General features: G+C 43.1%; 1 protein-coding gene and 1 long non-coding RNA gene across 3 annotated transcripts in view; one reads left to right on the top strand and one right to left on the bottom strand.

The window, feature by feature from the left end:
* Window positions 1-13,138, bottom strand: part of GRHL2 (grainyhead like transcription factor 2) — a 133,133-nt gene extending 119,995 nt beyond the window's left edge. For both annotated transcript variants that reach the window (XM_053247847.1, XM_053247848.1), the window contains exon 1: window positions 11,913-13,138. In XM_053247847.1, coding sequence (XP_053103822.1) covers window positions 11,913-11,932 — 20 coding nt within the window. In that variant the 5' untranslated portion in view covers window positions 11,933-13,138. The remainder of the gene's footprint in view (window positions 1-11,912) is intronic.
* Window positions 11,868-16,806, top strand: part of LOC128323911 (uncharacterized) — a 31,517-nt gene continuing 26,578 nt past the window's right edge. The window contains exons 1-2 of the long non-coding RNA XR_008306524.1: window positions 11,868-12,010; window positions 12,127-12,405. This is a non-coding gene — a long non-coding RNA (uncharacterized LOC128323911). The remainder of the gene's footprint in view (window positions 12,011-12,126; window positions 12,406-16,806) is intronic.

Raw genomic sequence — 16,806 nt, 5'->3', positions numbered from 1 at the left:
TGTAACAACAGTGACCCAACTTGTTTGTTCAGACCAATGTCAGGGTGACATTTGGTATTCACCTCAAGTCTAGAGATTAAGCAAGTTGCAAATTAAGTCCACACTCCACACTAGTCAATGGGACAATATGGAAACCAACGGGAATCTGCAAATGAGCAATTCTGCCAATGCTATCACCAATGGTGCAAACTTCCCCATGGCAAATTCTGTTGCTTGCAATGAAGTACCAATCCAGCCAAAGAGCAGTCAAAACAGTCCACCAGTGGCAAATAAGAACAGCAGGATCTAACTCTGCCCAGAAAAAGTAAGGCAACTCATTGCCACCATGAAATTAAGGAAGGGGTTCCCAAGCTTGTGTCTCCAGATGTTGCTGGAGAACACCATCCGAGTCACAATGGCCTTTAAGTGGGGTGATGGGAGTTGTAGTCCAACATCCAGGGGGCAAAAGCTGGGAACTCCTGAATTATGGAAATAAATCACGTTACCAGCTATAGTCAAGGCTGCATCAAGAGACAAGCAGTTCCCAGGAGCTGTGGCACTAAACACAAAGAGGAGAAAACAATGGGGCTGTTCTCATATTGGTTCAATTTACCAGCCAGACAAAATATTTTACTCATCAAGTTATGTTGGTACATTGCTCATCAGGACTTTTTTCACTCGTCACAGACTAGTGGATTTCTGCAGCCCTGCTCATGACCCTAAACAGGGTCAGGAGTGCCCAGCCAGGGTAGGAAAGCCATGTGCACTCCAGATCAGTGTCTGTGTGTTTGCAAAGAACAAGGTAGGAGGAGGTGAGAGTGATCCTGTGGGGACCAGGAGCTGGCTCAGATGGCTTTTTGTCCAGCCTGAATAAAATAATGGGGACAGAGTGCGCCTGCTCCTGTCCCACCCAACTCCTCACGATCACCTCCCCTCCTCGTCCTGCCTTGATCTTTGAAAACACTTGACTGCCAAGCAGGAATACACACGGCTCTCTTACCCTGGCTAAGTACCCCCCTGACACTGTTTCATGAGAACGCATGACCCTACCATCTTGAGGAAGTACCACCAAATAGGACTATTGGGTCACCTCACCTGCCTCTCTCCTGCTAGTCCGTTAGTACCAGCAGCAAGTGGCACAGCTATAGTTCCGACATGGCTTGCAAGTGCCAAACATGTTCAAGTGTGAATGACACCTGCAAAGCCCTTTATCTGGAAGCAACCAAAGAGCAGGATTCGTTTCTGCTCCCATTTCACCACTACTTCAGTAATACCTTCGTTCACTCACTGCAGTCAGGTTTAAATCTTTAAATCTGCAAGAGGAATTCAGGCGAGACAGGTTTTAGACAGAAGGACTCCAACAAAGCAGATACCGTCAAAATAGCTTTAGGGATAAAACCATGTTTCCTTATTCTAATAGCAACAGAATACCAGTTCCTTGTTGAGAGTTAGAAGGCTTTTCCATTGTCAACCTCTAAGCTTGGAAAATTATGAGGCATATGAAGTACTATTGCTTTTAAATTTGGAGTATTGTTTGCTGTGGCTTAAAAAAATATTCTGAGCTACAAATGAACTTTTGGGGGCTGAAATTGTGTATTGGGGATAAAAAAATATGGGAGACCCCCTCAAGAGATTAACAATTTCAGAACATTTAAGTTCAGTGCATCCTAATAAAGCCACGAGAGCCCATTTCCAGGCAAAACAAAACTCTCTTGCACTAGTTAAATGGGCCTGTTCAATTGGCTCTATTAAGCTCGGCTTCCGTGCACATCAGAATCAGGAACGCATAATGGGGGGAAAAGTAAAGTGTGCCGTTGAGTCGGTATCAATTCCTGGCAACCACAGAGCCCATTGCCTTTGGTCCTAGTCCAACACCCTAAGAACTACACCACAGTAGATTGCTAAATATCCTTAAGCATGATCTACAATTTAGCCTCTATTTTCCTTATCATAGAAATGGGCTTGAAAAGCCTCTGCTTCTGCCGCTGGTATCCTTGTCACCTCTTTAGGATTATTTAGCATTGCCTTCCATTCACACTCCTCTACCCAATATTTTTGTAACATCAGGAACTCAGTAAAGCAGAAGTTGCATTTTGAATTGCACCACCAGGACCCTAACTGGAACAACAATAGGAATAAGAATAACAGGTTAATAAGAATTAACTTCATTAATGCACCCGTCTCCAAAATGGCCCATTCGCATATCTCATTTGCAAGATATATGGAGATACTGAGTTTTTGCTGTTGGGTTTTTAAAAAATGTAAAATAGAGAGTATAACATTTCGAGGGGGAATGAGCTAAACCTGCCTAGGATTCATGCAAACCTTTTTCTGACCCCAGTGCTGTGCAGGATAAAGAAATAACCTATCTTTGCATTCATGTCATCCACTGTGGTTTTCTTCCCCTATGCCTGGAGTATTTCATAATACACAAAGACAACCCCAATTAAATGGACATGAACTGACATGATGGTAAACTGCTCTTCCCTCTTTTTCAATCTTCAGGAATCTTTTCTAAAACTATAAAGAAAATTCTACTCTTTGGAGACATAGGATTCCACTGGAAACATTTCTAGCAACTATTAAAAAAACCCCTTAATACTGAAATTATGAAGTTAAGGAAGCTTTTTTTTTTAAAAGCGAAAACCTTTCTTTCTTGGCAAACTATATTTCTCCTCTTTGATTCACATTACAGTCAAGAGAATGTTAGGCACACTTAGTTCCCACTGAAGCCAATGAATCTTCTGCATTTTCCAGTGCCGTTCCAGGGATTTTCAGTGTAATGCCAGTGTAACTGAGCCAGCACAGCGTAGTAGTTAGAGTGTTGAACTAGGACTCGGAAGACCAGAGTCTGAATCCCCATTCAACCATGAAACTCACTGGATGACTTGGCCAGTCATGTATCCCTCATCCTAACCTACCTCACAGGGTTGTTGTGAAGATAAAAATAACCATGTACGCTGCTCTGAGCTCCTCAGAGGAAGAGCGGGATATACATGTAATAAATATGATGATGATGATGATGATGATGATGATGATGATGATGATGATGATGCAAGCTTGCCTTGTTTCCTTTGCTATTCCTTTTCTCTAACTTTCCTTTCTTTGCCTGCATTATTCTTCTAAATGGACTATTGATCTTTACAATCAGGTTGCTCTGGTATAATCAGGTGCTGAATTGTACTGCAGAAATTACATACATATAATGATCCTGATCTAGCTACAGCTAATCACTGCAACTAACTTGCTCCATTGCTTTCAATAGCACATAGTCACTTTGGCAGGATCAGGTCCGGTATGTATAAGCACTACAGAGCACAGAGATATTTTTTTTAGAAGCCAAATATTCTCCGGACAATAAAGTCCATCACCTTTCTTCAAATGTTTTCCCTAGTGTGATCATCAATCTCCGATATTTCCCCCATACGTTGATTTGGAAGCTTCTGGTGCTGCTGTCGAGGGAGCTGATGGGTTCCTGAAGCCAAAGGTTGGGAAGGTGTATCCTCCTCAGTTTAGGGGAGAGGGTTTCATTTATTTATTTTTTTAAACCCATTTACTCCAAGTCCAAGGGAGGAAGAAGGCCCTCCTAGGAAACTACCTCTTTGGACCATGACATGAGCGGAGTGAGGAAAAAATCATTTTATTTTTGGTCAGCCTTATTTATTTTTTCCAGGCTTTTAGTTGTTTGTGTTTCCCTCTTTTTTCTCGTTTTTGTTCTCTTGTTTTAATTTATGTAAACCGCCTTGAATCTATGGAAGTCAGGCGGTCAATCAATTTGCTAAGTACATACATACATACAAACAAACAGAACAACACGACAAGTTTAAATGTACCACAATTTCTTTTTTCATTTAATCTCATAAATATAGGATGGGGGAGACCTGGCTTTGGAGCAGTAAATGTGAAAATGATCTAGGTCCACAAGTTGAACATGAGCCAGCAGTGTGATACTGCTGCTAAAAGAGCGAATGCAATCTTGGGCTGCATTAACAGAGGCATGGTGTCCAGCTCACATGAAGTAATTGTCCAACTCTGTTCTGCACTGGTCAGACCTCACTTGCAATGCTGTGTCCAGTTCTGGGCACCATATTTTAAGAACATGAATAAACTGCAACAGGTTCAGAAGAGGGCAACAAAGATGGTTTCCTTATCGTTTGGAAACCAAATCCTATAAGGAATGGCTAAAGGGCCTGGATGTATTTAGTCTGGAGAAAAGAAGATTAAAGCATACGATAAAGTAAAGCTGGGCCCTCAAGTCAGTATAGTCCTCTTCAAATGTCTGAAGATGAAATGGCTGCCGCATCATAGAAGGAAAAACAGACGTTCTCTGTTGCTCCTGAGGGCAGAACTAGAACCATGGGGTTGATATGACACAGAAGCAGATTTAGGCTAGATGTCAGGAGGAAATTCGTGGCTGCAAGAGCTGTTCAACAGCAGAGCAGTCTGCCTTGTGCAGTAGTGGGCGCTTCTTTGCTAGAGGCTTTCAAACAAAAGCTGGGTGGCCGTCTCTCAGGGGCGCTGCAACAGATTTCTGAGCTGAGCAGGAGTCTGGACTCTATCATCTCCAAGATCCCTTTCAATTCTATGGTTCTACTCTATGGTTCATCCATGGGAGAATCTATGGAATAATTCCTGAAAGGAACATATAGATTGCGAGCCCTAGATACAGAACATAGAGATTGGAGAAGAAACCATTTCATCATTCCTTTCGCACTGTGAACAGCTTTGTGAACCTTTTGTTGTTGTAGAAAAGCAGTATATAAACATTCTAAACAAACATACATACAGAGAAACATTCTGACATGACTGGAAACCCAGGTGGCCTTTTCAGGAAAGATTAGCAAGAAAGGTATCAAATTCCAGCCCCTGGTGTCAGATCTCTTCCGATAATTACATGTCAGTTTCAGTTCTGATGCTATGTTTTCTCATATGCTATGTTTTCTCCCATCCAGTTACATCCCGTCCGGTTAGATCAGCTCAGATGGCCCTTCTGTCAGTCCCTGACTTCCGAGATGTTCGGGGCTCTAGGACCTGTGAAAGGGCCTTTTTGGTTGCTGCCCCGCTCCTTTGGAACTCTATCCCCTTACAGATCCAGCTAGCCCCTTCCTTACCAATCTTCAAATTGCTATTGAAGACTTTTTTTTTGGCCAGGCTCTTGCCCTGTAGTTCATTTTTCTGTTCTTTGATAGTTACTTTAGTTTTTAATTTAGAATGTAATTTTTAATCTTGCCTGTTTGCATGTTGTTGTGCACTGCCCGGAGTCTTCGGAGTGGGCGGTATATTAAATGTCTCTAATTAAATAAATAAATAAATAAATAAATAAAATTCTCAGAGCCAGTGTGCTCTGTTAGGCAGTAGGGGTGTGCAAACAGGTTAAAATCTGAACCAGTTCGGTTCAAAGGTTTGGGGTCAACCCAGGACCAAACACACACACCCCAGTTCAGGGGTTCAATGAACATTTTTGAGGAAAATTTTCTTCTTTTTTTAATGTACCCCCTATGGGGGGCTTCTCCAAGGTGGCGGGGGGGGTACACAAAAGTCCCTCCTCCCTCTGCCAGCCTTCCTTGTTGTAAAAATCACCCAGGTCAGGCATCTTTGGCCCTTTCTAGGCCTATTCCTGGATGTGGTGGCCATTTTGGAGGCTGCCATGCCTGTGCAGTGGGACCCTGCATGGCTGAGATGTCCCAGACCATGCAGGGTCCCACTACACAGATGTGGCGGCCTACAAAATGGCCACCACACCGGGGAATAGGCCTGGAAAGGGCCAAAGACACCCGAACCAGGTGATCTTTACAAAAAAGAAGACTGGCAGGGGGAAGGGAACCTCCACAGACCTCCTCCTGGCCACCATGGAGAAGCCGCCCTGAGGGGGTAAGTTAAAAGAAAAAAATAAGAATAATTTCCCCCCAAAGAATGTTTGACAACGCCCCCCCAAAAAATGAACCAAATGGGAGGGGGGGTCAAAGAGGGCCAAACCCAAACTGGCCCAGTGCAATTCGGGTCCGGTTCAAACTTGAACCGAACTGAGCCAGGTGGTTTTGTGCACACTCATATTAGGCAGTGCTTGAATTAGTGCCCCCCCCACTTTCACTCTGCCCCCTTAGCTACTGGTTTTTAAGAGAGGGAGGACGAAATGACTAAGTTGGATGGAGTCAAAGGGCTTACGCATTTCATTAATGGTTCGCTACCTAGTCTTGGAGAGCCAGTCTTGCGGTAGCAAGCATGAATTGTCCCCTTTGCTAAGCAGGGTTTGCATGTGGATGAGTGATTATATGTGACAGCTATAAGATATCCCCCTTAGGGGATGGGTCCATAGCTCAGTGGTAGATCAGTCGTTTGCCTGCAGAAGGTCCCAGATTCAATCCCTGGCATCTCCAGACAGGGATGGAAAAGACTCCTGCCAGAAACCTTGGAAGGCTACTGGCTGTCAGTGTGTAGACAATACTGAGCCAGATGGACCAATGGTCTGGCTCAGTATGGCAACTTCCCATGCCCCTATGTTCTGTTATTGGAGCACTGTGGAATAGAAAGCTGGACTTGAGATGGGGCACATTGTGGCCAAAGAGAAGTACTTTTGGGGAAGCATTTTAAATCCGCCAGAATCAATGGAGCTTCAAAGTGCTTGGCCCATCCTGCCAACATTTATTTAACATTTACTTTCTGAGTTTTAAATGATGCAAGTTTAAAGTGACATTGATTATGAGGTCAATCTTAAAAGAACAAAAAAGGGACAATTAAATCAGTTAAGGAGGAAAATGTGTGCAAAAGCACTAAGGTAAGCTTCCATCCTTATGCTAATTTCAGAACAAACAAGCCAGTATAAGAGGCCATTACAGACCCACCCTCACTCTCTGTTTTTCTTTCACTCTTTTCATCTATGGAGGTCACCAAATTGCCTTGGTTTCCCTTGTTTAATCTGGCTTCCAGCTCTACAACAATCCAGCCACTAATCTCTTGCTCTCACTGTCTCTAGAATCATATATATACATACTGGCACAAAACTAAATACCTTCCTAACAAGAGCTGCCAACCAGAGAGATTCAAGTCTAGAAAACTTCAGCAAATATACTTACCATAGATACCTTCAAGCCTTTTTTCAAACACATGATATTCTGAGAAGTCGCCATCTCTCTCCCCACCCCACCAAAAAAGTGAAGAACTCTTTTCAAAGATTGCCCCTCTTCTCAGAATCTCATATCTCCTTTACTCATAACTTGCATCAAGGAATAAGAGCATCCTTGAAAATGACATGAAACCATAACATGCTTCTTAATGAAAAGGATTACCCTTGCAACAGTGAAAATGGAAATTATGCTGTCTCCCCACCTGCCAATGAGTCAGGAATTGGTACAAACGTACAAGGAGGAGTCAAAAGTGTGATCTGAGGACATCTAGGATGAGAGATACGTATCCCCTTTTCCTGCACTTAAGCAGATGCCTTCTACTAGGGGTTCCCAACCATGGGTCTGCAGATGTTGTTGGACTACAACTCCCATCACCCCCAGTCACAATGGTTTAAAAGGGAATGATGGGAGTAGTCCAACATCATCTGCAGACCCAAGGTTGGGAAAGTCTACCTTAAAGGATTTGCCTATCTCATATTCTTTAACTCATGTACAACCAGAGATGTGAGGTAGAAAATCTTCCAGAAGATATTCTCCGCTCTTATTTTCCCATAGAATGTTTTCTATTTTATACAAATTTCTTGGCTGACATCCATAGTAGCACTGAGCATGGGCAGCAATTCCAGACTACCACTATGCTGCTGCTTGAGTGGGGGAAGGCATGTTTTTGCTGATTTCCCCTGCCCACAAAGCCCACTGTGCATCACCAAGATATGTGAATGACATGTTTTCCCATTGCCTGATTTGGTTGGATTTGTACAATTTAGGATTGCCAGCATGTTTTTTTCTGAGGTTTTTTCTAGCCTCTAGCATGAATTTTTTCTAGCACCTGTTCTTTAGAACCGCCATCCTTACAACAACCCTGTACTGTAAGTATCATTATCCCCATGTTTGAGGTGTGTGTGGCGGGGGGGGGGAGGTGAGATTTAAATCAGGGACTTCTTCAGTCATAGTTCAGTCTCCTTGCCACTATGCTACACCAATTCTCCAACAGCTGTATTTTTATTTATTTTTATATATCTATTTTATATATCCTTCCTCCAAGGAGCTCAGAGAGGTGTACATGGTTTATGTTTATTCTTACAGCAACCCTGTGAGGAAAGCTGGGCTGAGAGATAAGTGAACAGCCAAGAGTCACCTAGTGAGTTTCATGGCTGAATGGGGATTTGAACTCGGGTCTCCCCAGTCCTAGTCCAACACTTTAATCACTAAACCACATTGGCAGTAAGATGAGAGAACAAGTGGAGTTTCTTCCAGCTTATAGATGACAACAACAATCACACCAAAACTCCTGTAGCACCTTACAAACTAACAACTATGGCTTATGTTTTGCTAAGTCTCCTGCGCAACATAAGATGATGCCTTTCAACATCTTCCTATATCACTTCTGCCCGATATAAGTGTTTCCCATAGTCTGGGAAACATACCAGCAGGAATTTGAAGCAGCAACTTCTTGCTCCCTAGGCAAGTTACTCCCCCGCTGCACCATTAGGTGGCTACTAACATGGGTACCCCTCTGGAATTTGTCACACCGAGATATTGATGGGAAATTCACCTGTCATGCAGATAAGGGCACACAAGCTCTGCCAGAAAAAGCTGGCTCCCCTAGTACAACTCCACACGTGGCTAGAGATGGGTTAAAGGTATTTAAACCTTGCTGTGGGACGAAATTACTAGGAGAGGACTATCATTTGGTCAGTTCACTCATCAGTGCTCAACAAGGTATAGATGTCTTTAACTTGTCTCACCATGGGCTGATGGGCAAATGGCATCATAACACCACCCCATGGTGCAATCAGGCTGAATAATGCAATGACTGGTCTCCAGCCACATGGAGAGAGGTTGCGTAAACTGGCATTTGTCCTCACCACTCTCTATTTTGTGTCTGGTAGCTCTAGCTATATATTTTTCAAGAGGTGCATCACACCTATAAAATTCACATAAGAGAGCATTACAAAAAAATTAGCTATCACAAAACAAAAGGTACAATCACCTTGAAAGACATTATAGAATGATTTGGATCCTTAAATTGGGGACCACAGGGCACTTTCACAACTTCCATAAAACTGCAAGAAAAACAATGCATGGAAATGCTGAAGGCCTTTTCAAGGGCAAATGGAGATGACCACTGAACTATAACAACACCTGCATCCAAGGCAGCACTGAGCCAGCCTGAAATAGTACTTTCTTGACAAGCGTCTGCATAATCTACTGCATGTGCAAGCTGAGAAATTGCCTACCCCATCTAGCTCCTCTTTCCCCATGTATTTAGTGCTGCTGTGTCAAAATGCAAAAGAAGCCAACGCTGAATGTAGAAGAATCCTTTCAAGCAGGCCTCTTGCGTGCAGGCCTCTTTGACAAGAGAATAACGAAATGGGGCGATACAAAGTTTAAGAGTCCCTTCTACTGATACCAACAACTTGGACTAGAAAGTGGTCATCAGAGTGATCTTACAAAGTATGAACCACAGATAATGTAAAAAAATCTATTCTGCAGCTTTGATCGATTACGAAATATGCAAGGAGTGCAAGGTTCTTTTTATCTCATGCAAATAATTTTAAGGACTCAATGGCTAATTGCAAACCTTTAGCACTTTATATAGAACAATTCATTTCTCCCAAAGAAAAATTCAAAACTTTGCATAAACCTCTCACACCAAATAAATGACATCTTACTTGTATCAGATGTCTTGCAGCCTAGTCCTATACACATTGATTCAGAAGCAAATCCCACACATGCAGTGGAATTTAAGCCCACTTAAATATTCATGGGATCTCAGTATTCGTGTAACACAAATTAGTGTCAGCATTAAAATCATACAACTTTTGTCTGTAAAATTATTATCGCCTGTATACGTATCTGTAAACGTAGACCCAAAGAGTAAAACATACAGCATTTCAAAAACCCATTTCTTCACTTCCCCCAAAGGTGTGCAGTGGCCTACACTTGAACACTCAGTAAATGCTAATGGACCGACCAACCCACCCAAGCAAATGCACAACGTATCTGATACCAATCAAACGCCTTTTTAAAAACAATTGTCCTTTATACCAGAATATAACGGCCATACCTTATTTCACAAGAATGCACCACAGGTCAAAATCAGAACCTTCCAAGGGGCAATGAAGAGGCTCATCCCTTTTCATCTGGGATTATCATATCAGGATTACCACCACCTTTCAATCTATATCTGCAATCCCCAGCACAATTTAGTTTAGAATTTAGAACCACTTGTTAAAAATGTATGAAACTGCAGCAAAACTCCCCATTCAGTGTTCTCAATATGCCCCCTTATTTTGAAACTTTTGATGGCTGGCCATACAGGGGTTTTGCCCTGCCAGGAACTTGATGTTCCCCTCCCTCCACTCTCAACTCAGTCAGTCTTCCCCACCCACCTCCAACCAACTTTCTCATATTAGAGATTTGTCAAGCACTGAAAACTCAGTCTGTGATCTGCACCATCACTGTACTTCATCAATCCCTCCTTTCTTCTTCCTTCTCTCCTAGATGTATATTATAGGTCAGCCTAGGGCAACAACTCCAGTGCAGGACTTATTTTTGAGTGTACACATGTGTGGCAAATATCTGCACAGGCTCAGAAGAAAGGTGCAGGGCAGAATCTATTCCAGATCTCAAGACCCAGGCCCCTGCAAGGTGCTGATCACCTCTCCCTGCATCACCGGAATCATTTTATCTCAGCAGACAAAACTACAAGGAGCATCTGAAAGGAAGAGAAATACAATCTGTGTAGGGGATGTCTGTAGCCACTCCACCTTGCACATGTACAGGATCCCAAAGCAGGCTAAAGGAGAGGCAAATGTAACCAGCTAATCTATAGTCTGTACACACACATTAGTCCCAGAATCATGGTGTCCTTCAGCATTGGCATGTTCAAGGGAACTTTTACAAAGTTAACACTACTTGATTTGGTTTACATTTTCTTAAATACTAGGATTTAGTGCTTATTTCAAGGCGCACAAATAATACATGCCAGTGGTTTTCTAAATAATTCTAATGTCTTAGGAAAGAGCAGAGCAGATCTCCCTGCTCTTTAAGAATAAGCCAGATTTTAAGGTAGGGAACCATAGGTGTTTTCATCTAGGAGTGGAAAACCCTCAATGTCATGTGGATTGAGATTTTTTTCCTGTTGTTTTTTTAATGAAAGCAATCTATTGAAAAATATAATCAAAAATTTTGCATGAAATCACTTCCTCCCTCTTGATAAGGAAGAAACCCTCTTACGCCACTTATTCATATACACCCTTCAACAATAAAGTTATTTTCTGATTGCAGAAATCTTTCTCCCAAACCACAAACGGCTCAAAATAAAAGATTTCAGAGAGCAATGCCTTCTGCATCTGTCTGTCCCATAATACACATACAGAAGTGCAAGGAGAACGGGAAGAAGATGGCCGTTTCTGATCCAATATAAAAGCTCTTTTGTTGCATTCATACACAAAAGCCAAGAATCGCTTTTCATCTGTAGGCCCTGAAGGAAATGGAAGGCAAAGGTTCTCCTGTATAGCGCAAAGATTTCCCAAAGTTTGGGAAGAAGCACTGAGAATTGCAAACCAATATTTTTTTTAAAAAGTAGAAAAGGAGGGTGAAGCAAGGTTGAATCCAGCAAGCTCTCCAATGGGTGCTATTCAACCTCTTTTATAAAGGAGGAAATATAATCCCAGCAGGTCCACCACCGAGATTGTTGTTTTCTTTGAAGAAAAAAACACGAGGAAGGAAAAAAAAAAACACAACCAACCAGTTGATCCGTTCAGGAGCAGCAAAAGCAGCAAGCTGGCTGTGATCACTTACTTGTCCGTCTCTTGTGACATGTTTGATCCAATGAACTCTCTCCCCTTTTCCAGGTGCCTCAGTCTCTCTGGTGAAACTGGACTTTCAAGTCTGTGCAGGTAAAGGTTTGTGTATGTGTGTGTGTGTGTAAGTGTGTGAGAGCGAGCGCCCGGGACGGCAGAACCAGAGCTACTGGTAATTCTGCTTTTCTTCCCCCCCTCTACTTCTCCCTCAGCCAGCCGCGGAGGTAGGAGTGGGACAGGTAAAGCCCCCTTCTCCCCGCCCCTCGCATGTGGAAAGAAGACTGGCTGGGCTCTGGGCTTTTTCGCTCTCCCTCCCCCTGCTGTTTAGGGCTCCGAGCAGGGAAGCAGCAAAGTCTAAAGGCGCCTACAGGTAACTTTCCCAAGAGAAGCTGGATTCTTTCACTAGAGAATAGAAGGCAGAGGGACGAGCTGCGAGCTGATTGGGCAGAGCTGGCCCTCAGGTGAGCAGCCATTGGAAGAGGCGCGCTCAGGTAAGGCCCTTGTTTAAAGAACTCCGAGCGAAGTGAACTCACCTCTTCGGAAAGCGGAGCTGCTGGACTAGGGGAAAGAGAGCGGTTGTGCCCGGAGGGCGGGGGGGTTGGAGGCGAGTCCCGGGCTGGGGAACCATCCCAGGGCAGGTGAGGCCTGGCAGAGGAAGCCGCTCAGGGCTGGATTAGCTGGCTGAGGGAGGAGGACGCCCGAGAGGAGAAGGCCGGCCCTGCTCGATAGAGAGGGCATCAAAGCCAACGCGAGGTTGATTGGGGAGGGACAGAAAGACGCCACGAGTTTGGCTGGACTCGGGCCTGGGACTCGCTCGAAGCCTCTGCGTTGACTGGAAGCTGTTTTCAAGGCCACGAACGGTCGCCAGCGCTTCTGCTAGCCTCGTGTCGTTCTCGCAAGCCAAGGGAGGGAGGAAAATGGCCAGCCAGCATGGAGTCCCGAAAAACCCGTCCACCGACCTCTTTATGGACCTATAAAGGAAGGGCGCGAGAGGACAGAAACGGGCAGCCCAAAAAACCACCTTTCTTCCACAAGTGACTATCTCTCTGTCATAAATTGCATTCCTCGATTCCTCAATCTCTCTCTCTCTTTTAAAACCTGTGACAGCAGCATTTAAGTTACAGGTCTAACCACGACCATAAAAGGCTGTAGTTAAGACTTCTACTCAGCTGTAAATCTGATTTTGTGCAGATTTGCTTGAATTGAGGGCTTTAGATAACGGGGGTTAGGATAAGGGCAAGGAAGTCGCAGTCACTGAATTTACAGTACTACAGGAGTTCTGAGAAGGGCGGGGAAATGCAATTCATTTGTATCCCTAGTAGCTATGGAGCTTGAAGAACGGAGGGAAATGAGTCTGACTCCTTTCTCCCTTTCTTGAGCTCCATAGCTAATAGGAGTACAAATGAATTGCATCCCCCCCAACTCCTGTAATACTCTAAACTCAGTGGTGAATGTGGGTGGAAGATTATACCAGAGCTCCCAGTGCTTTGGTAGTACCTGAAATCACCTGCATCTGCTTCACGAACACAACTGTTTTCATGATCTACCAGTGTTGTCCATATTTTCAAAAGAAGACTATTCTGTGACTGGCTATTGACCTGCTCCTAAGTGCCAGTCAATGGCATGGTAATAAGCAATTCTCTGCATGCTTACTTAGGAGTAAAGCCTATTGAATTCTGTAGGGCTTACTTTCAAGTAAATGTGCCTAGACTTGGGCTCTGTGCCCAGAATACATATCCAGATAGGAAAATCCTTGTAAATGTTAATAGAATGGGGTTTTCTTTTTTCTAGGACTTGAGTGCCACAAATGACCCATCTGTTTTGTGGTGAAGATGGTTAGAAAAAGTAATAATGTTTTGTGGGCTAGTGACTCTTATGAGCTTGTTTGAAAGGTTGAAGTAACTAACATGCAATTTACCACCACAAGACATGGTGATGACAACTGGTTTGATGATTAAGGATTAAACCAATTCACAGGGGATAGGTCTATCAACAGACTTACTATTACAGCTGAATTGCCAAATGGAACCTCCATTATTGGAAGCAGTCTATTTCTTGAATATCAGATGCTATAGGAGAAGGATATTCCTTTCACATGCTGCTTGTGAACTTCCAGGATCTTCTGGCTGCCGCTGCTGGAGACATAGTTCTGGATCACCTGGACATCTGGCCTGATCTAGCAAGGCAATTCTTATGTTTTATATCCTAAAGAACCTTAATTCAAACCCCACTTAACTGGAAGCAAGTTCTGTAGAGGGCAGGACCACACCTAATGGACTTAAGCTCCAAGATGGTAGATGTTTGTTATATATTCAGAGAAATGTCTTAATAATAAGAACAATTTGACAATGGAACCAGTGACTGGAGTTGCAGGATGGGGGCTCTCTCTTTCCAGAAGTCTTCAAGTAGAGGTTGGCCAGCCATCTGTTGGAGATGCTCTAACTCTGGATTTCTTACATTGATCTTCCAGAGGTCTGTACTGGGCTGGACTACATAAGATCTCCTTCAGCTAGGATAGTAATAGTCTTATTTCAATGAAACATGTCTCCAAAGAAATGGGTATGGGATCACAGGCTAACAACCTAATCCTAAACACATTGGTTGATATACTGCGCAAAGATACACCAACCCAGTAACATTGTGTGTATGCAGATTGTGCAAATGCAAAAATTGCACAAATTACATTACACAAGAATAAGCCTATAATTTACAATAGGCTTACTCTTGTGTACCATTGTGTAATTTGCATGCACATAATATTACTGGACTGATGTACTCCTGTGCAGTATGTCCACCATTATGTCAGGCATAGCCAACCTGAGGCTCTCCAGCTGTTATACAACAGCTGAGGATATTGGGAGTTGTAATCTAACAAGAGCTGGAGAGCCTCAGGTTGGCCACCCCTGGATTATGCAGAAGCAAGTCCCTTTGAAATTTAGGATTCAGTTGCCTAAAGCATTTTGGCTTAATTGTTTCATGGATCAAGTTGTAAATCAAGAAAGTCTTGTCCAGCGCAACTTGCCTTTCCAGACTTCTAGCAAGCCCTCCTTGTAACCTTGAGTTGTATATTTGCCACTGAGCCAGTTTGAAAATTAACTAATTTTTTTTCTAACCAGAGCAAGTGCTGTGAGAGATCACAGCCTTGTCCATCTGCCTCTTGCAATGCTTACAAAAACTTCTAGGGGTGGCAATCCAATGCACATTTAGTAAGCACCATTGGATAGAGTAGGACTTGCTTTCAAGTAGATATGCATAGGAACAGACTGAGGAACTTTTATTTACTGTTCTAGTCCACAGTCATTTCTCAGACTTTCACTTCAGCTAGCTTGTTTGCATAGCAGCTGTACTTCTGCTGTGGCATTCCTTTATCAAAAGGAACCAAGGCAATAGGCATCTGGTTTCAGCTCTGCTTATTCCGTGGATACCTATTTTACACCATTACAAACTAATAGTTGTATTGTTTGGACTTGCCTGTTGAGGACGGAGAACCAGGTATTCAAATAGGGTTTAACGAAGGTTACAAATTATGATAAGTACCTCAAATTATGTGTTATGGAACTGCTAAAACAAATCTATGGGATAAAAGATGCTAGTGGCTTGTATTTGTATCAAAGCCTTGCTATTAGCAAGTTCAGTGCAAAAGAGCAGTTGTTTGAACAGCCCATAGTCTTAGTAGCAGGGGAGGCTTACTCAAGGTGTATTTGTGCCTCTGTGTTGCTAGCTATGTCACTGTTGGCTATTGTGCCAGATTCCAGCTTGGAGCACAGCTATAAAGCCAGCTGCTAATTCTACAAACAGGTAGCACTTACTGTTAATCCCTCCCGTATTTTAAAGCTCTGCAATCATCTTCTTGTTACCATTTGTATTTGGGGCTTTCATGACTCCTTAGGGTCAGGAAGGGTTGAGTCTCATTTGGGGTTTGTTGTCTTCCCCAGAGCATGTAAATTTGACTTAATTTCTTGCGTTGTCTGGTTCTTATTCACCCCCGTTGTCTATTCATGGGAGTGATATAGATCGGTGGCTTCCAACTTTTGATTCCCAAATGTTATAACCCAACAATATCTGGAATCTAAGGTTGAGGACCCCCACTATAGATTATATCGATAATTCTGGGAGAAGGGAGGGGATTGTGTTGAGGCTACTACTGCCTTGGGGCAAAGGATTAGATTTGACCGTTTCCCAGTTTTGTTTCTGTCAAAGCACCTCTACAGAACTGGTTTCTATATTACTGATTTTAAACCCCATCCTAAAATGAAATAAATCCCAGCATGTTCAATAGGTATTTAGGATTGCAAGCTTTACTCAGTTGCTTCTTGTGGCACCTGTATATCTAAATAAATACAATCAAGACAAAAAATATGAGAATGTAGCCAATTAAATGTTTTTTTTCACTCATTAAGAAACATGATGTTATCTTGGAAAATGCCATCACTGTTGTGGTTTTGCTGTTTCTTTCCTCTGCTTTTATCTTGGAGGTGATTGATGTGTGCTTGGGTTTCTCGATGTAAGTACATGAGCATTAGCTTTAAACAGTCCCACCTCTGGTTAACAGTTTCTGCCTAGCATAAGCAGCTGTGCCCAGCAAGGATATACAACATAAGTTGAGACTGAAAGTAGTAGTACATTTTGGTCAGAGATATGGCCAGATGTTAGCAGTGTTGTGTTCCCAAGAAGACAGAGGACTCTGCTCTCCACATGTGGAGACTATTTGGAATTAGATTGCCTTGCTGCTAGGACCCATTAAATCCTCCTTTTCAAAATTAGCCCATTAGCCAGCAATCTGGAATACTTTCAGTAGAGATAATTCTTTGTTGAGCTCATTTGAACAGAACCCGCCTGAGAACCCCCGGCTAGTCCTGAGTTTTACTGCCAGGGACAATGCATTGGGGCTG

Source organism: Hemicordylus capensis, chromosome 4 (genome assembly GCF_027244095.1).
Source record: "Hemicordylus capensis ecotype Gifberg chromosome 4, rHemCap1.1.pri, whole genome shotgun sequence".
Lineage (NCBI taxonomy): Eukaryota > Metazoa > Chordata > Lepidosauria > Squamata > Cordylidae > Hemicordylus > Hemicordylus capensis.
The sequence above is the reverse complement of the archived record's forward strand: the minus strand, read 5'-3'. Positions and strand labels throughout refer to the sequence as shown.